Source organism: Rutilus rutilus (assembly GCF_951802725.1).
Source record: "Rutilus rutilus genome assembly, chromosome: 7".
Lineage (NCBI taxonomy): Eukaryota > Metazoa > Chordata > Actinopteri > Cypriniformes > Leuciscidae > Rutilus > Rutilus rutilus.
In genome coordinates this window covers 25,249,364-25,270,632 of record NC_140221.1, presented here as the reverse complement: position 1 = coordinate 25,270,632, position 21,269 = coordinate 25,249,364, and the positions used below count along the sequence as shown (strand labels likewise).

The 21,269-nt window shown below is 37.7% G+C and overlaps 1 protein-coding gene across 4 annotated transcripts in view; it reads left to right on the top strand.

Annotated features, from left to right (window-relative positions):
• Positions 1-777: 777 nt before the first annotated feature.
• Positions 778-21,269, top strand: part of klhl13 (kelch-like family member 13) — a 58,240-nt gene continuing 37,748 nt past the window's right edge. For 2 of the 4 annotated variants that reach the window (XM_084415005.1, XM_084415002.1), the window contains exons 1-2: positions 778-897; positions 5,558-5,635. In XM_084415005.1, coding sequence (XP_084271131.1) covers positions 5,583-5,635 — 53 coding nt within the window. In that variant the 5' untranslated portion in view covers positions 778-897; positions 5,558-5,582. Of the gene's footprint in view, positions 898-5,557; positions 5,648-21,269 lie in introns of all 4 variants that reach the window. The other 2 variants (XM_084415004.1, XM_084415001.1) reach the window with 1 other exon arrangement.

Below are 21,269 nucleotides of genomic sequence, written 5' to 3'. Positions count from 1 at the left end.
CTGATCTGTTCTGTACTTCAATCTCTGTTGTGAAGCATCACGGACTGAGGTTGCTCCGATAGATAGATAGATAGATAGATAGATAGATAGATAGATAGATAGATAGATAGATAGATAGATAGACAGACAGACAGACAGACAGACAGACAGACAGATAGATAGATAGATAGATAGATAGATAGATAGATAGATAGATAGATAGATAGATAGATAGATAGATTTTGTGATTCCTCTTTTTATCCACTGGAGAGTGCAGTAGGCTTGCTTGGGTCAGTAAAATTCTGTGTCATAGATCTGTGTTACTGTTTGCTAGTTGTTTAAAGACACAACATGTTAATATATACGAACAGAAAAGTATATTCAACAGATATTGTGGACCTCATTCCTCTTTAATGCTTATGGCGTTGAAAATTACATTACATTTTCAGTTATCACAATATAGTACAGTAAAACAATTCATTTGAATAATTACATTTTGTTTTATATATATATATATATATATATATATATACAGTTGACGAATTTGATATAAAGGTGCCATGTTACATTCTCTTATCTTGAATTGCTAATATGATAAACAATACAGTGATGTCATGCTGAAAAGTTCTTCATAATATACATTGATATTTATACTGCACCGTCCAATTACATCCCGAATACAGACGAATCGACCAATCGCTACGCGTATCCCTGCGCCATGAACTTCTTTTGGTAACGGAAGTTTTTAGTGTCAAGACTTGATTGACATGGACATAGACCAATCAGCTACGAGTACGGCACGTATTCCCTTGAGGCTTCAGCCAATGAAAAACGGGAGAGGAGGGGCTTTGTGAGGTCCATGAGTAGAGTGGATTTGGGGGTTTAAGAAGAAAACAAGGATAAATTCCAGAGGTTGTGGTAAGTCGAAATGGCTTTTAAAAGTTTATTTGTTTAGTATTCTATTTGACAAACTGACATATCAGTGGCACATGCGTAAAGATACACAACATTCCATACGAAAAGTAGCTTGTTGTCAGCTGAAGCTAAATGTAGCAGCAGCAGAGGCAGAGCCTCGAATGGGGAGCCATGCTTCAGGTTTGGTCCTTTCTTCAAAAGAGCTGAGCTATGCTTTCAAGAACGGACAAAACCAGACGCACGGCTACAGTCACAGCTCCGGTGTTCTGCCGCTGTACTGGTGTCATCGCGGGAATATGGCTTGTTCTGTGTGCGGTTAGTTAGTTCCCACATAAACGTGAGCCGACATGTCGCCAAGAGTCTCTTCCACAACCCCAAACTCTGTGTCTGAACTAACAAACAAGTACTACAAACACAACGCCCAGACTAAACGAAGTGCTCCTAACAAATAGATGTCTAGTTTCTGTTCATTTATTGCCACTATGATGATCTAGTTGCTGCTTTGGCAGGACCCCTGCTGTTCTGTTGGAGACAGACAGAGACTGTGGACTGTTTTCCTTTTGTTTGTGTGGGGCTTCTTCACTTTCTAACACACATTTCCATTTTCTTTGTGCTGTTGCTTTAAACCGACTCAACTACTTTTGATAATTTCGTAACTAATTTTAAGAGCTTCAGATACTCAGTCCGGCTGTCAGAGTGTGACAAAAGTTGAGCTCAATTATTAAGAGCGTGATTCAGAGCAGCTGGGGGCTGAAAGGGCCACCATGTGCTCATATGCCATGACAACAGTAACATAATACTAATGGCTAAAAACAAGCCCTTCTACCAGGGGCCTCCGGCTGAAACCTTATTTTAGCATATGTCCTGTGTATTGTCCTGGCAGTGTCATTTGTTGCTTTTTTTATGTTGTTGTTGCTGTGAGGAAGCACATTGTTTGACATGACTAAAGGCATTTTTTTATTTTTTTTATTAAACTAAAGGTGTTCAATGGTGTGTATTGTTTATATTTGCCTCAGATGCAAACATATAGCCAGTAACAGAACTATGAATACACATTTATGGGTCCTGTGACTACAGTTCCACTCTGCTTGATGGGGGGAGAGGCACGCTTGTTTTTAAGATATAGTTACAACACAAATTCCCTAATGTAATTCCTCATTTTTATTTAACTTTTTTTTACCTCAGTTTCAGCTTTTGAGTCACACTGTCTTTTGTTTCTGAAATAATACTTGGACAGCTATTTTTTTTTTATTGTTCATCTAGAAGTCTGTGGCTTTTATAAAATGTACTTTACATATTTAAACACTTCATCGTGTGTTTGTGGAAATGGGCAGCGTCTCTTATTGGGATCCCAAAAGATAAGAGGGATCATTTAGATTAGAAAGCAGGTGAGGGTTGTGGAAAGACTGTGTGAGATGAAGCGTGTAGTTCATCCTGAAATCTCTCGTCTTTCTTAAGATGAAGCTGATATGTGGTGGGTTGTGGTTGTGGGCTGTGGTTTAGCACATAGTGTAGTACTGTGTCAGAAACACACATTTTGGTGACACTCACTCTTACAGTGCTTTACAAGATTCAGAGCATGTTTTAATAGCTAGTTGTATGACCTATTTAAGGATGTATGCTTCATTTATGAAGATAGATCAGTCATGGAAAAGGTTAAAATGGCAGCTTGCTATGCACCAGTATTGATTTTTCTTATTGAATTTGAAAAGGGTTATAAGGGGTCTGATTCCATGTTTAATCCAGCATTGATTTCCAACCTTACGTTCAATTCTGAATAATGTAACAAACAACACAGTACTTTACAGATTAAGAATAGCGTCTAATCAGAGAGAAGGGAAGTTGGTCAGGGTGATAATATGAAATGCACAGTTTGTTTTCATTGTCAACAGAGTCATAAAGAATCTTACGCCTTTTCCTTTTGACAGTCCAGACAGATTGTTTCAGAGATCAGATGACCTGCAGATTTGAACATTTTAGAAAAGGGTGATTAATTAAATACTACATAGAGTGACTGTGTACTCAATTTACATCAAAGGTTATTTTATTGTCCAGCTTTGAAAGCCTGACACAGTTTTAAAAACACATTAAAGTGTGTGTGACAGAGCCAAACTGTTAGTTCTTTAAGGGGCAGTTTCCCCGGACAGAGATTAAGCCTAGTCCAACCTAGACTAAAATGACCCTTTAAACCAGATTAACAGAAATCTGCTTTCTCTCTTTTCTGTCATGGTTTTAAATAGGGCTGCACGGTATTGAAGAAAAATGCGATAAGTCATTAAATAACGCGATATATGCGATACGATAATGCTTAAAGTGTGTAAAATAAATTTAAATTATCTTTAAAATATATCCAAAATTATATAGCCTAACCTACATACGTGTTTCACATTCTTTTTGTGACAAGAAAACATCCCTTCAACTCCTGAAAGTGAACAGCAGTGTTTTACTGTAGCATAAGAAGTGTTATTTTAACATCAGTGTAAACTACGGGGTTTAGGGTTTCAGGTTATCTTACTTTAGGTTTATTTAACAACAGAAACTGAATAATCAAATGTAAAAATAAAACATTGCTTAGTTTTCACTGTATTAATTAAATATATAGGCTACTGATTCTTATTAAAGCTACAATAGTTATTCAGCCAAGAGCAGTGAGTGATTTTTCTCTTTGTCTTTTGTTCATGACCCCAGCTATTGCAAGCCGTTGGGATATTTCGATATATTGTGCAGCCTTAGTTTTAAATGGTCCTCCTAGACTTAGTCTAGTCCAGAGTAAGCTGATTTCCAGGAGGAAGACTAGAGCTACTCCAGGAGCTTTATAGGCAACCTATGTCATTCTAATTTAGTACAGTTGGTTTTAAATTAATCTTGTTTATTTTAGCTCAGGACGCCATAGTCCAGGTGTTAGTAATCTGTACGTAATCGGTGTTTCAGAAATACTTTTTTTTAAAACCATGATTAACTATTCTAGATTAAAGCCTAGGCCTACTCCTGTTTTACTTTAAACCCTGTCCTGGAGGAACCATCCCTAAAAGTCTATAAAGAGATGTGCTAAACTCAAGCATCTCGTAGTGTAGTAAGGTGCAGGTTGTTTGGCGCAGCTTATCCTTGTTCTTCTTTGACCTGTGTCTGTTGCTAAGACACAGTGGTTGCCACGGCAATGAGCAGAACTGAAGTGCTGAAATTCTTTCCATGGTGTGGTGCCTTCAAAAGTGTTCATCCTTGTGGCCTGGACAGGGTGACTTATTTACTCTAACATGCTTCAGGGAATCTAGAACACCAAATGTAAATTGAACAGATGTCACTAGTGTTCAATGATAGAAGGAAGATGGTGTTTTGCTGCTTTTTTTCATGTATACGTGTCTATTTTTCAAGCTCATAATAACTCATTGAGGTTTCTAGAGCAGGTCTGACATGTGGAAAATGTTCAGTTCCTTTGCACACTTATGAGTTGTGTAGTACAGATTCCAGGTAGGCTACAGGTTGTCGTAGATTTTTCAACTTGAATAGCGTTGCGTGTTAAAAAAAAATTGTGATTTGGTTTGACTCAACTGCTGTTGATGGATCTCAGTGACAGATTTGCAGAAACAGCAAGGAACTCATTTAGCAGGGTTTTATGAGCCCACAAAAGATCTTCTTCTGCTGCTTTTAGTCTGGCCACACGTTTTCTTACAGCGGTTTGCTTTTTGGCCCTTGAGCTTCACCTTCTCGTTGAGTAAAGCTGTTAAACAACACTCCAGCTGGTCACTGACGGTGTTGGAGGATGAGATGCTCACAGCTGTAGTGAGTGTGTCTGTATAGAGGTTGCATTCAGCATCTGCTGCTCAGCTTTGTTTCTTTATCTGTGAGTTGAGAGAGGACTGTGTGAAGTGGCTGAAGATGGTGTGTTATGTGATGATTTTCTTTTCTGTCTCCTGATCAGATGGGAGGGGGGGTTGGGGTGTGGGGGGTGGACTGGGAGACAACGCCCCAAAATATGAGCAGCTAAATATTAATAGAAATGCCATATGCTGTTCTCCCACAAATACTCACAGAGACGGAGGCAATAAAGGGAGTGACTAAAATGAAAAAATGGATATTAATTTTAAAATTGGCTAAAGATTCCATTTAATAGTGTTTAATTATTAGGGCTTCCCCTGACTAAAGATTTTTCTAATACAGTAGTAGTCGTTCATTTAAGCCATTAGTCGACTAGTCGCACATTTAGGCCTATATACATTTAATTACTTAAATATATACTGAGACTGAGGAGAATACTAAACCATAATGAGCGTTTAATAGCCTATATATAGGTGTAATGCTCAAGCGCACGCATATAAAGCCTGCCGCAAAGCATCGGCAAAAGTAATGATTATGAATGTGTCGGAAAAAATAGACATTTTAATTATTTATTAATAAGCTAGTGTTTTCTGAGTCAGTGTCGGCTGCAAAGTTGACGATGTTGATTCGCCGCCACCTCCTCAGTTTAGTGAACGCGCCTTTAGAGAGAAATGCAGAGAGTATTTCTTTTCGATTTGAATTGGTTCATTTAAAAGACATTTCAAGCCTATACGCTGAGTTTCGGTTCATTTGTGTCTATTAAAAAATTCTATTCAACTAGATCTTGTCCTTGTCTTGATTTTTCCATAACTCATGATGTTCTTGTCATTCTGCTGATGTTTCAAAGGTGTTCTGGGGTTTTGTGCCTGGGCATGGACCACCCTGTGCATAGAGGAGACACCATGTCCATCGGACTACACGACAGGTACTGTGCAATGTATGTCATTTCTTTCTTCTATACACACACACACTCACACACACTCGTACTTCACGTTCTCTCTCCGTCTCCCCTGTACAGAGACACATAAGTTCTCTCCTGCCTGGAGAGAGAGTAAATCTGTAGATCTGTTTCTGTCATGAACACATTATACACACATGTTCTGAAGTGTCTCAATTCTCTCTCGCTCTCACACACCCCTCCACCAGTCTAATGTGAGCTGTCATCATGGAGGACATTGCTAAAACTGTGACATCCGTCCTGCTGTGTGTGTGTTATACAGTCGTCTCAGGGGGTTCAGACTGAACTTTTCTTTTTCTTTCAGATTCTAAAATATAGACTAGTAGTTCTGTGTTGTTGATGTCACGTACTGGTACTAAGCTACCTGATTCCTCACTTTAACTGTGCCCTTCAGTCAGCTTGTGTGTTCACGCACTAGGGGTGCAGTGGTTCAAGTTTGTCTTTGTATCTCTATTCTGTCGTCTGAGTTTCAGGTCACTCTATGAGGGAGGCACGATTTGGAATCAGTTGAAGCCAATACCAATAACTTATATTTTAATATGATCTTTTTGCTGGCATACATTTTCAAAAAGACTTTGCTTTTTTTCCAGAGTGGCCCAAGTGTTTTTCTCTTTTAAACTATCCAATCAGTGTGGAAGCCCATTTTTGCCTTAGTAAATAAAATGAAAAGGTAATTGTGATTTATATATTTGACAATTGCAACTTATTTTCTAATAATTGCAACTATATATTTTGCATTATGACTTTACTCGCAATGTGAATTTATTTCTTAGTATAAAGTTTCTATTTTTTTATGTTGAGGCTGCCTAAAAAGGGCTTCCATAAATCATAAATACTCTCTGCCTGTGAATCATTTTGCACGGTCACGTTTGTTGACATCCAATAGAGTGCTGCAGGAATGAGTCCTAAAACCTGGAAATGAGTTTGCATTTTTGCACTTCCACTTCCATTGTCCCGAAGTCAATGAGTTTTTTGAATGGATATTTGGTTAAATCCCTGAAATAAGGTCTGTGGATAACACAAGCTCAAGATATTTTTAGTTTTATTCTATAATATAAAATAAATAATTCACTACTCATGAGTCGTGATTTTTTTTTTACATGTCTTTAAAAAGAAGGTAGCTAAAAAGTGTCTAAATGAGGCTATAGCTGCTGTCGGGAACATTAAAAGTAATCACACCAAACAGAAAAACTCTCCCACTAGTCGGCTTTTACAGCCTTTTTGTGTTTATATTTGCATTCTTGCATACTTCTCTAACTCAAACTTTCCATATTTCTGCTCTAATCCAAAAGCTATTGGAAAAATCCTATTTTTATCAAAGGAACAAGGGTGATGCTTACTTCCGAGTTGACTTATAAACATTCATCACCCCTGCAACACTCTATTTTCTGACGTGCATTTGAAATGTTGATCTTAGCAACTGTAAGAGCTGTCGTTAAGCAATATGCTTCAGCAAAATGTGTTCTCTCTTCTTGTTTTTGGATTTATCTTTAGAGTGTGTGATGCTGAACCTCCAAAACTGCTATTTATTCTGTTATTAATCTTATCGTGAGTGACAAATATATCAAATGGGTTTGTCACAGACTAGTGCTGTGACGAGTGAGGCTGAGAGAGGGCATTTGTGCACAATTGTTTCTATCACACTCTTCTGTTACATTAAGGAGACTATTTAGATCTGTATTTGTATCTTTGTTGTTTAATTCATTGTTACACCCATTTGCAATCTAGTTAGATTAGCTATACTAGGGGTGGGTGTTATGACCAAAATCTAATATCACAATATGAGTAATTTTATTTCAAGATAACGATATATATCAAGATATAGATATAATAAAATAGACCTACCTGAAGAACTTAAAGCAACAATTTTTTGGTTCCCCATATAACCTTTCAGTGAACAGTTCTTAAAAGAACATGTTTTTGTAATGTGAAGAACATTATTATAATCTAAAGAACCCTTTTTCATTATAAAGAACCTTTTGTGCATAAGTATGTGTGTATTTGATCATTCAAGCCCACCCAAGGCACCCAAAAGAATTCAGTTCAAATAACTCCATACTCACACTCTTTATGAGCAGCGGCTTTATGTGCGTGCGTTTCCGGTGTGTTCGTTTAGAAACCATCTCTTAGTGCGCACTGCACATATACTGAAATGAGTTTGCTTTCGCTGCTTATTGCTGTTGAGCTGTTTAAAATCACTGTTTGTTTTTTTAAACAGCAAGTCTTAAAAATGCATTCAAATGATAAGCTTTCGTGATGGCGCAGCGCGGCAACATCATGTGAGCGTAACCACAGTAGAGGCAATGGTCTCAAAATCTATCTATTGTCAACTATCGTGACTACTGGTATATCGCCTACCCATAAGCTATACAGATAAATGCTTTTGAAAATAGACATTTTAGGACATGAGATCAATCCGGGTACAAAAGCATATCAAACAGTGTTTTTTTGTTTTGTTTTTACTCCAAATATACACACATTACATTTTTTACACTCTCACTAACTATGTGGTGTCATACTAACTCACTGACTAGTTCTCACTCACACATATGATACAAACGTGTGTCATGGCAGGCAGATGATTGAGATTTGTGTTCTCTACAATCAAGCCTGATTGTTTGCTGTCTGTGATGGGTAAATCACAGCAGAATTACACCATGAGTTCAGATCACTATAAACACTAAACACTCAATTAAACAGCACAGCTCCTGAAGTGAGCGCAGCATGTTGGCTGGATTCTTCTATATTGTTTAACAGGAAAACAAAGGCAACTGTGAATTTCATCGATCTGAGCCGACCTGCCGCCTGCTGAAATGTTACACGCACTGGCCTCGTTTTGTGTCTTCAGATGCCAAGTTGGCACTTAAGGGCCGAGCGTGTGGGCATGTGGATTTGTGATGACTCAGACCCTTGAGATCATCGGCCTAAGATTCAGTCAGCTGGTGTGTAGGACAGTATTGACAGGGCTATTTCTGTGTTCTGTTGGAGGGATGATTTATGAGACTTGTAGCCAATAAACAGGCTCTCTTATGGGTCTTTTTAAGACATGTACACTACAGTGCCCCCAAAACTATTCGGTTGCTTAAGCTTCATTTAAACATGTCTTAGCATTGTATAATAAAATATAAAAGTGGCGTTTACTTTAAAGAAATGGACACTACCGTTCTAAAGTCCTGAAGCAGTTTTATTTTATTAATTTTTATTCAGGAAGGACACATTATATTGATCAAAAGTTGATCTCATAAAAAAAAAGAAAAAATATATATAAAAAAAAAATCAAATAAAGGCTGTTAATTTTGACCTTTCTATTCATCAAAATTACCTGAAAAAAACTATCATTTTCAAAAATATTAAGCAGCACAACTGATTTCAACATTGATGATAATAAATGTTTCTTAAGCACCAAATCAGCATATCAGAATGATTTCTGAAGGATCATGTCACACTGAAAATACAGCTTTGCCAATAAATTACATTTTAAATTAAAATAGAAAAGGTTTATTTGTTTGTAAAAAATATTTCACAATATTACTTTTCCAACTGTATTTTTGATTAAATAAATGCAGCCCTGGTGAACATAAGACTTTTCAAAAACATAATACTGACCCTAAAAATTTTGTTTACAGTAGTGTTGTTCAAACAAAATTTCACAAAAAGTTTGTTAGGTTTTTAAATGATGAAACAATAAGATGTATATGGGCACTTTGTTATTTGTCAACTGTTAGTGGATCATGTTTATTTTTAATGTGCAAGGACACCAGTGTTTACGAGGTGGGTAGAGTATCCAAAAACTGTACTCAAGTAAAATTACAAGTACTTATAGAAATATTTACTCAAAGTAAAAGTAATAATCGTAATAGTTACTTGAGTAAGAGTAAAAAGTATCAAATATCCAATTAAAAAACTACTCGAGTAGCTAGTTACTTCGGATCATATATAGGCCTATGTATGTACAGTATGTGTGTATGTATGTATGTATGTATATATGTTAGAGATGCGCGGATGGGCTATTATTTCATCCGCAACCGCATCACAAAACTCAACATCCGTCCGCCATCCATCCACACCAACGTTTTTGACCAATTTTCAAAACCGCACCCGCCCGCCATCCGCTGATTGGTGTATACATAATATTTTTCATTTGTTTGGTTCAACCACCCGCCCGAATTTAATTCAAATATTATTTTTCGTCACGTCATCCGCCCGATCCGCGGAGTCCGCGGCTGTAACCGCCAACCGCGCATCTCTAATATATGTATATGTGTATATATGTATATGATATTATTACAACATATTACAACATGATATTATTTAGATATTTTTTATTTAAATTACTATTATTATCATAATTAGGGTATCTTTGCAACAAAACCAGAAGAGAAAGCATTATTTCTGCCATCTGTAGCCGGAAATTATTGCCTGTCCTTTGATTTGTAATAGTAACGTATACAATTACATTTGGATTATTAGACAATGTCGAAATAAAGTGAATCTGCAGAGTTTTGTATTCAAAGGCATTTAAAGGCAGGGAACCATTGACAGAGAAGATGGCACTCTTCACATGTGCTTGCGCTCATGACCGCTACTGAACATCTGAACACAAACAACAATCAAATGCACATTGACGGATCCTCTTCCGTCTGTTCTCCAAAATGTAATCAAATGTATATTTCTGCAAGCCTGTTTAAACTGGTTAACTGTGTCTAAGGCAGGCAAAGGCATTCATTTTCAAGACGAGTTCGCACGCCACTGCGCTATACACACAAACTACCGTGGGATGGCGGGTGTTCATTTCATAAACTGTGAACAATGGTAGGCAGCTTATTTAATCTATAAATTAAGGTATATGTCCACAAAACTGGTAATGGCATACGTTGTAGTAGTGCTATCGTGGCGTAATAATCTGTTTGGTTGTAAAATGTCTTAAATCTGCCTGTTACGACTCTGTGTGTGAAATCGCTTCAGACATTTCAGTGCGTGAAGGAAACTGAACAAATCATTCAAACTGATTTGCGAACCAATTTAGACACATCTGCCAACTTGTTTGATGAAGTGTTTGAACAGAATCGACTCAAAAGAGTGATTCATTTGTGAATTGAGCATCGCTCATGCCCCAGAAAAAAGATACTGTGCGCTTGGAATAAACTACGCATTTAACAAAAATTGCATTTATTGCATTTATTGCATTAAAATAAAGTAACGAGAGGAATGTCGCCCAACGTAACGAAGTAAAAGTACGTTTTTTTTCATTAGAAATGTACTCGAGTTAAAATAAAAGTACCCACATTTAAATCTAGGCTACTCTTAAAAGTAAAAAAAAAATTCAAAAAAACACTCAAGTAAATGTACTTCGTTACTACCCACCACTAACTTCATGCATCCACTAACAAATCACCTTTGCAAAATTTGCTCAGAAAAGGTAGATCTTAGAAAACGCCTACTATCTTTTGTTCGCGCTTATGTGATTGTCATCGGAAAAGTCTTAGTGCATGATGATGTGCTTGCATGCCTTCTATTCTATATTGCTGGTTTCTGTCACTCTCGTAAACTCTCTAGCACACTTAGATCCTGTCTTTAAGCTGTTTAGGACCTTCAACCATCTGTTGCATATTTGTCGAGGTTGCTATAGCAACAGCTTCCTGTAGGAGTCTGAACAATGTAATGGCGGTGCTGGGTGGTTGATTGTTGCTTTTATTTATCCATTTTCCCCCTAGCAGTTTAAAAAATATTAAGGGTCTTAAGGTACAGCATGATGATAGGGATTCACATAAGAATATTATCTGTGAACTTTCTCATTAAACGCTTTCGCACCGGAGGAACCTTTTCATAGTTCCTAGAAGTAATGGCGGAAGTACCAAAGTACCTTTTTTGGCGTGTTCGCACTGCAGGAACTGGGAGCGATTTTAGTTCAAGGAACCCCTTTGGGGGAACTAAATTAACTCCTACTTCAGAGTAGGGTCTAACCCAGCACAATAGAGTGGTACAGGTATGACGTCACTTTGTGACCAATCAGCCGTTAGCATTACACTGGTTCCCTCGACAAAAACCCAATAAGATTTTACCATAGGCTTTTGGATTATCGCTAAAAACAAGCTACTTACACGTTTTGTCCATCAAGATAATTTTCACAGATGAACACAACTTTTATGAATTTTGAAGCCTAAATGCAGTCGCCAGAAGTAAAAAGCTAAAGGTAGGGCATAAACGAACTACACCAACACCACGGTCCCACGACTTCAACGTCACCATCACTAAGCTTACAACAACTTTTTCAGTTTTTACCCAAAGACATTTGCACAGAAATTTAAGTTAGAATAGTTTAATTTCCGTTTAATCTCCTCGACAGTCTCTGTAGTCCCATTTAGCCTCTTGTTAGCAGCTGCCTTTCAAGACACGTAACAGCTTCAAAAATCACGAGTTGGGTAATATTGATGTATTTTATGTCATAGAATAAAACGTGAAAGTGTCTTGAGCTTGTGTTCACCACAGACTTTATTTCAGCTATTTAACCAAAACCCTATTAAAAAAAAAACTATTGACTTTGGGACGATGGAACCGGAATTTTGGAACTACAAATTTATGTCACCTGCACCACTCTATAGGAACAACTAGTGATGTAAACGTACGCTGATTGGCTGAACGCACGCGAAACACCAGCACCCACTTTTTTTTTTTTTTTGCAAGTTATGTTTTTGGTCTTTTTGTGCCTTTATTTGATAGGACAGTAGAGATTTTGACAGGAAAGCGTGGGGTGGAGAGAGAGGGGAAGGGGATCGGGGAAGGACCTCGAGCTGGGAATCGAACTCGGGTCGCCGGAGGCGCAGTTGCGCTATATGTCGGCGCGTTAACCATGGGGCTATTGGCGCCGACAGCACCCACCATTTTAAAAAAAAAAGCTGTGCACACACACAGATTATAGCCTTTATATTTACTCGACAAACTAACTCTACAATCATGGAAAACAGTGATAGGTGGACCTCTCAACCTAAGGATAAAATCCAACGTGACTTTGAGGGGACCAAGCCAAACATGATTATGCATTTCTGCTCAGCTAGCGACACTGGACATCAACCACACGGCAAACGCAAATGTTTTTTTCAGATACTGTCTACTTTCTTTGTTTAACAGTTCTAGTTCTAATAACGTATTAGACGGGACTGTTAAACATATCCTAAACTAATGGCGGTGCGAATGCAACCAGGAAAATCTAGGGGAACATTTAGTTCTCTGGGAACCACCCTGGTGGATAGTTCATATAAGTTCCTAGAATTACCCGGTGCGAAAGGGGCTATTTTTTTCCCCTCTCTCCCCTCTTTAGCCATTGCTATCGCTCGCTGTGGCACTTTTCATCCAATCACTTATTTCACCCATACTTCATTTCTTCCTAGCTTTTTTTTAATCTATACTTGTCCCTTCCTGCCTTGTCAGCTGCTTTTTTCTGCCCTTCCTTAAGTGCTTAATCAAGTGAGCCTCTCTCTCTCTCTCTCTCTCTCTCTCTCTCTCTCGCTCTCTCTCTCGCGCTCTCTCTCTCTCGCTCTCCCCTGCGCTCTCTCTCTCGCTCCCCCCCCCCCCCATGCTTTGAAAATGACAAATGCGGATTAATTGTGGATATCTTTAAGCTTTGCCAAAAATACTTTGCTAGATCATACAGCCACCAAACGCTCTTCAGATCAAAACCTTCATGACGTGCTGATCGTCTAGTGGCTATTATTCCCTCTTCTCTCCCTTCATCCCTTTTTGTACATAAAGACAAGGCTTGTTTCAGATGTAAGTCTTGTTATATGATGTTTTGCATAATTTATGTATATCATAACTAAATGTCAGAAAGATTCAACAAAATTTCCATTTAAAGAAATCGTTTGATCTCTCCTAGCTTGTCAGTCATAAAGAACAAGGGAAAAACTTAGAATATTTAAAGCTCTTTTTTTTATTATTATATAATGAATCTTTTCTAAACCAGTTTGAAACTTTTCAAGAAAAACCTTTTACGTAGGACCTTTTTTACAAAGTGCTTTATAAAAGACGTATATGTACATTATTGTGGACGGGGAGACTGTTCTGTGCCTCTTAAAAGAAAGAACACAATTTGTGTGTTATTTTGGCAAGTTGCAGAGTGGTTTTGATGCAATTAAAAAACAATTATTGTCTTTATTCTGGTTTTGAGGACTGTTGTTTTCAGTGTCTTGCTCATTCATTTATAGTTCCTTCTTAGAGTGGACCAGAATATGATGCAGTTTACACATCTGTGACTGTATTAGCGCTGAACCAATGTGTTTGATAACAAAAATGATTGCATAAACACATCACCATCATAAATGCTATTCTTTTGGATTTTGAATATTGAAAGAAGTCAGATCATGGTTTTAACATAAATATTAAGCAGCACACCTGTTTTCAACATTGATAGTAATGAGATGTTTCTTGAGCATCAAATCAGTATATTAGAATGATTTATGAAGAATCATGTTGTATTTTTAAGTTAATATTTAAATTGTAATATTTCACATTATTACTGTTATGCTGTATTTTTGAAAACTTCAGTAGAGATGTTTTTCTTGTTTTTATTCCGCCTTTTGTTCTCACTGAGCAGCATGTTCTTTGAAATGTTCTCCGCTTGAGCCCACACAGTTATTGAAACTCACTGTTTGAGTGTGTAGCACAGATCCTTTCACAGTGACGAGTGATTTAACATTTAAAAGTATTTTTATGCCAATTATCTCTGCTGTGCCATTTATTCTTTCTATTTTTCAGTCAAGGAAACCCTGCTCTTGTTTCTAGGAAATATGTTTGTATGAGATAAGATGCAAATGTGCACTTGGCAAAAGTCAAGAAAAAATAAAAATAAAAAAGTTATACATATTTCCTGGCAAATGTAAAATTCCATATATTCATATATGGAATTTTACATTTGCCAGGAAATATGTATAATTTTTTTTTTTTTTTTGGTAGTAGTAGTAGTGTCACTGTTATTATTTCCATCACAGTTGCCCGAATTGGTTGTACCTCTAACTTTCCTACATAGTCGAAAATATTCCCCTCTGATCCAAGCCAGAGTCCTGCATGTGGGCATTGGTGAACCGCTAATATTTAATGTAATGGGCGGAATAACATTTACGCTGTCATTTGCTGTGCGGGTCGAGAATCAATAGGCACAGGCGGACTTGCAGGTCCAATAGCCAAGACTATTTTGACTCAATTCGGTACCCACTGATAGGCAGCTGCTTTCAAATGGTCGGTGCTTATTTGTGTATAGTCTCTATAGACCGTCAAAGGTTTCTAATTACAACGCGATTTGCAGCGTTGAGCACAGCGTTTGTGCGCTGCAACTGAAGTGATTGACAGCTTCAGTCATTAAAGAAGCTCTCTTTGCTTGCTTTCTGTATATAATCTATTTGCAAATTGAAAAAATAGTCAAATTTGTCATGCTGCTAAGAGGACCTACTCTGCTGAGTTTCAGAAGAGACAACCGCATCTAAATACATTTAAATCGGCTGAAATATCCCTGATATTATGACAGTAAAGGGTCATATTTGGCTGTATGTTGTTTTTATTTACCTCTAAGCGTCCGTATAGCCTATAGTTTGATTTGAACAAATGTGCATAATTATGAACCAACCATATTTGTTCAAAATAGCCTTTATGGGCAGATTGTTCACATGATGTAGGCGAAAGTTTTGTATTGTTTACACAACGGGTGCATGTTTTCATTTCATTTTTTCTTTTAATTATTGCCATGTTGGGCTGCGTGTCTATTTTCTTAAATGCATCAACTCAGAATGCATAATGTTGGTTTGATTGCTTGTGTTAAATTATGGGAAAATAAATAAATTTTGTCTGTCTGATATACTTAATGCGGGTACGGTTTGGTTCGTGGTCTGTGTCAAGCAAGTCGGGTCGGGTACAGAATTAAATTAGTGCTGCTGTTGGATGGCGGTCTGGGTGTTCTGTTAAGTACTGAGGTGCGGGTTTACCAAACAGGACCCATGCAGGACACTGATCCAAGCAAACATACTGCCTTTTTCATAGATCATGAACTGATTCTGGGAAAGTAGAGCAAAGGTTGGTTTCACTTTCCTACTAACCGGCATAAATTGTTTGAATAATTCATCTTTTATTTCCATGTGACAATACATAGCTGCATGCCACACATGACATCAGATGTATTGTGTGAGGCACTAGCTGAAGTCATTGCAATGTTTGACTTCAGGCTGTACAGGTGAGCTATGAGAGCTGTGGAACAGGAACTGCTTTAGACAACAGTGAGGGTGTGTTGCATTAGTGCCACGTTTACCACTGTGCAGTGCAGAAGCGACACGATGGCAGATACAGCGAGGTTTATAGTAGCATTGCTCTCTGTCTCTCTTAAATACACACACCCCTCTGTCCTCACCCACTTAATTAAGTGCTAAATGTGTGGCGAGGGTGAGCCGTGGCTATTCATAGAAATGTATTAATAGAGTGATTAAGGGGTAAGGAGGGCAGTGAGAGTGTAGGATGTAATAGGATGAAGAACATTTGCTCTCTCACGTGAGAAAATGATGAGTGAGGCACGAGGAAAAGCAGAAACGCAGGTAGTGTGAGGAGTGTGACTATAACAGTCTCATCTGATTGCTCAGGTCATCGGAGCACCAACTGTGCCCGGTAGAGGTTACTATTGGTGCATTTGTGTCTGAAACTCTCAGTACTTTTTCTTGCTCTCTAGAAGTACACGTCTATTTCTCACACGCTCATACACATGACTGATTAGGCACACACAAATAGGCTTATAACATGCTCTACTAGTGGAGTGCTGTAAAGTCACACACTTGTCTGGTTTGTCTCTTGTTGTTGTCCCTGTTATAGGATGATATTTGCTTTACTAATGGAATTAGCTGGGATTTGTGCCGGTAATGGACTTTGCTAGTTTTTTTTGCCAGCCAATTACTTTTGTGTGTGTGTGTGTGTGTGTGTGTGTGTGTGTGTGTGTGTGTGTGAGAAAGCGAGAGAAAAAGAGCTGATATGCAGGGGTGGACTGGCCATCTGGCAGAATGGGCACTTTCCTGGTGGGCCGACGTGCTTTTTGGGCCGATACATCTTTTTTTTCTTTTCTTTTTTTTTTTCTTAACGGCCCATAAAACTTGTACATCGGCGGCCCATTCGTTTTGTTTTGTTTTGTTTTGCTTAATTGGCGGCGCTGGGATCTTTGTGCCGGTGTAATGCATTGGTGTAAAAAAGTCAGCGTTAGTTGTTTTTTTTTTTTTTTTTTTTTTGACAGACCGGCCCATGAAACGCGTAGATCAGCGGCCCATTGGTTATATTCTTGATTGACACTGGGCTGAACCAATCACATCTTTAACACCTCCCCCTTTGGGCTCTGACGAGCGTGCAGTGTCAGTGTGTATCTGTCAAAATAGTCAGAGAGATGGAGTAGAAATGCAAGGAATGTGCAGAGAAATAGCGTGAAAAAAAAAAAGGCCCTTAAAGCAGACGCTGTAAAATGTGTCAAAATAACAGATATGTTTTCAGCAGCAGCAGGACCATAATCAGCTCCCATAGCTGATGAGGATAAGGAGAGAGATGAGAAAGTGTAGAGTCTGTAAGCAGAACTACTTTCAAAACACTTGATGTCATCATGAGTGTAGGAACCCATTACCCAGTTACGCATTATTTCCACATCTGCATAGTTGACGTCGATTACCGCATTTGACTAGAATTGTAATGAGACGCGTTTGTAAACCATGTTTTCCGCCAAAATAAAAGCTTGATGCAGTTTCCGTCAAAATAAAAGATCGTGTTTATCTCTTTTAAGGTTGCAAAGGGGCGAAAAATTTTCGGTAAATTTCCATGGGAAGTTAAGCTGGGGAATTTTGGAAATATTCCATATTAGAAACTTTCCATGGGAATTATGAGAATTAATGGGAATTTAGGGGAACTAACTGGGAATTAATTGTAATGTAATCGATCATTGTATCATATCCAAGCATAAATATAAACAGAAGTCATAAGAAAACATCCATGCAAAATGTTTTCAACAGATTTTTCAACAGATTTATTTGTAAGTAGAACAGAACAAGTTTTAATTATTTTGAAAAACAGCCACATGAGGTAGCTAGCATCTGCCTTATGTGGTAAATAAAGTTATGCTAGCTTATTTAGCATCTAACTTATCAGCTTGCTATCTACTAGATGAATACATTTGTATGTGATATTTGCAATTTAAACATTTAATAAATATATTTCCCTATAATATCATCAAAACTTACTTCACTTTGTTTAGTCCACAGGCTCAAATGTGTGCCTTCAATAGTCTTGTGTTTTGGGCTTCTGTACATGTGATGGAGGCATGCACAGTGCCAGTAGGGGGTGTGGTCTCAATAGCCATGCAGTAAGCAGTGTGCATGTGATTGAGGAATGGCATGGATATTCAAGTGTATTTGAATGGCATCTGTTTGTTTTAGTCAAGATTATGTTAAAGGCAGGGTAGGTAGAAATGGTCTAAAAATTTTATTTTTCAAATTTGTTTAAACTTTATGTACATATCAATACATAATTAAAATGTAAGTACTCTGAAAAAGAAAGTATCAAAATCGAGTGTCTGTAGACCTCTCACGACTGTTTTAAAGACATCTCATTATTTCCATTCACTCCACCCCCTCATTTCTGTGCTTCTTCCAAAGCCACGCCCCCAAAACACATGAACGCGCGACTCCGACCGCTGAGCTAGAGGACGCATTATTTACCTGAGACAAGCGGAGGGGAAGGGGCATTTTTTTGCCTGGTTTGCCTTCACTAACTGCATATGCCGGTACTGTAAATTTAGATTGCTCTTTCTCTGCCATTGTTTTGGTATTCCTAGGTTCAGTGCCTTCTTCTTCTTCTTCGATAGATTTTATTGGCAGCTTGCAAACATAGTGCATTACCGCCATCTACTGGACGGAGGTGTGATCAGGTTCCGTGCCTCTCGCACTCCTCAAATCAAACGGTCGCGCGCAAGTGGGCAGGTGCTGTGTGGCAAAATGGTGGTTGCCATGGTTGCGAGAGAGTGACAGTCGCCTAAGCCAATCCTTTGATTCGTCCCGAATCGAAATAATGAGCTGTGTTTAATACAGATTAAACGGTCTAGAGTCACTTGATTTTTATACTCTTTTTTTCAGAGTTCTTACATTTTAATTATGTATTGATATATATAGAAAGTTTTAACAAATTTGGATCTTTAATTTTTAATAAATCCTACCTACCCTGCCTTTAAAATATACTTTCCTCAACTATATTTAAGTTCCCTATGAAGAGCCAACCCTCAACTTTGAAAATTCCCAGTTTATTCCCATAAATTCCTGTTAATTCCCTTAAATTCCCATTAATTCCCATGGAAAGTTTCCATCTTTGAAAATTCCCAGAATTTTGCAACCCTAATCTCTTTCAAGTATAGAAATTAGTACAAAACGAATCATGAAAGTTTCTTTTATTTCTCAGTGCATTTGTTTTACAATATATTACTGTCATGGGATTAATATTATTACTATTATTATGTAGTAGTGTAATGTAGACAGACACTATAACTAAAAGAGGTTTGAGTTTTTCTTTGTTCAATTTGCACACTGAATATGGCTTGGAGATTTTAATATTGAACTCTCAAAGTGCACTAGATTGAGGAATTTAACATTAAAATCATCAAAATGTTCTTCCGGGAATGCCAAAATGCCAGGGCCGAGTTTTTGAAGCCACTGTTATTTTTTTACTTTTTTTTTATTTTATTTTTTTATTAGTTTTATTAAATTAAAAATATCTCCTTAAAGGAATAGTTTATAAAAAAAAAAAAATCCAGTCTGTTTCTCACACAAAGCTATCATACTGTTTCAGAAGACTTGCAATGGCGCACACATTGGAGCTGTCAACTTTTTATGAACTTGTCCTTTTGGAAGCTTGACTTTTGTTGTCGCCATTCATTGTAATTGCATGGAAAAGACCATCCCTGGTCTTCAAAATATCATCTTTTATGTTCCACAGAAGAGAATCGTACAGGTTTAGAATGACATGAGGGTGAGTAAATGACAGATTTTTTTTAGGGTTTAGGCTGGGTTAAAATATATTTTCTTTTTGATTGGTTTTTGAAGTCCCAAGATCTTTGACTCTGTATTTTCAGCCATTATGGCCTCCACTACTGAATCTACGCTGCAGCCCTATGGCAAAATAAGTCATATTTTGCATACCTGCAAACTCCAGACCAGGGGTCTCCAACACGTTGCTTGTGAGCTATTAGTATCTCATGGCCTGATTGGAAGAAGCTTACCAAGACATTCTTTTCATTCAATCAGAGTGAATTAATATAGACAGTATTAACTAGAAACTCTTGTTTGCATCAGGATGAGTAAAGACTGCATTCAAGCCAAGAAAAGAAAAACATTATTTTCATGAGGAATGAGAGAGTGAGTTTTTCTTTACAAATGTAGGTGAAAGATGTGTGTGCCTAATTTGCGGCGCTAGCAACAGTAAAAGCTTGTTATAACTGGAGCCTCTTGACTTTTCCCCTACCAAGTTGCTCTTTTAAAATTCACAGTTTCATATATTATTTATCATTAAAATCATATTTGATTATCACAATCTGAACAACACTGTCCAGAATAAAGCAAAGTTAGAAACAGTCTCACGCAGGCACAGCATGCAGTGTAGGTTTGGTTTTGTGTGAAAACATGGAGGAATGCACAGTGCGCTGAGAGAAATTATATAAAAGAATGGATGAATTAATGAATTATGCATATGTATATCTAAGGGGGAACAGACTTTACAGAGGTCATCTACTATCAGAGAGTGGATTTACATTTTCATTTAGCCTGTCTGCCGGTTTTCTTCAGACCAATGCGAAAATTGGACCACATTTTTGTTCATTTTAACCTGTTGATGGAAAATAAGCTAATGTGCATTCTAAAAATCTCAACACTTCAGATAATAAGGTAGTCTATGTAGAATTTTTTGTTTATGAATTATTAATGGAGCAGATAAAATGCCTATAATTTATACTTTTGACTCATCCTTTTTCATAAAAATGAATTTAAGGCTAAAATTGTGAGGGTTATCATTTTATAAAACTTCACATTTTAAAGGCAACGACTTTGCAGGTATGAACTTGAGCTCCTTCAGGGACCATCATCTTGTTTTTGGCCCTTTCACCGAAAATGTTCACAGAGTTTGTGTGTCTGTGCATATTTGTCTTGGATGTACCTGAGCTGCTTGCTTGACTGAAATTAAATTTGACAATGGGTTGGTTCACGTGCTCCTCTCTGTGCTCATGAGGATCTGAGTTTGTAGTGGCCACTGCCAGCCACTTTCACTCTCATCTATAATGCACATTCTGTCCCTGGGTTCAGTAAAGCCCTCTCTGCCCCTCTCAGATACTGTCGTCCCACCTGTCTACTCCAAACACTCTTCTCAACAAGATTAGAAACATAGAAAATTGCAGTGTCATGGTTTGAAATGCAAATCAAGTTTCTTTCATGTCAGCTTCATTTGGATGAGGGTGGCTTTTGATGGGGTCACAACCCAGATTCCAGGTTTTCTAGATACAGATTTAAATCAGAAGAGCAAAATGAAAGATGGCTTACCCTCCTTGCATCCGCTAATCGGC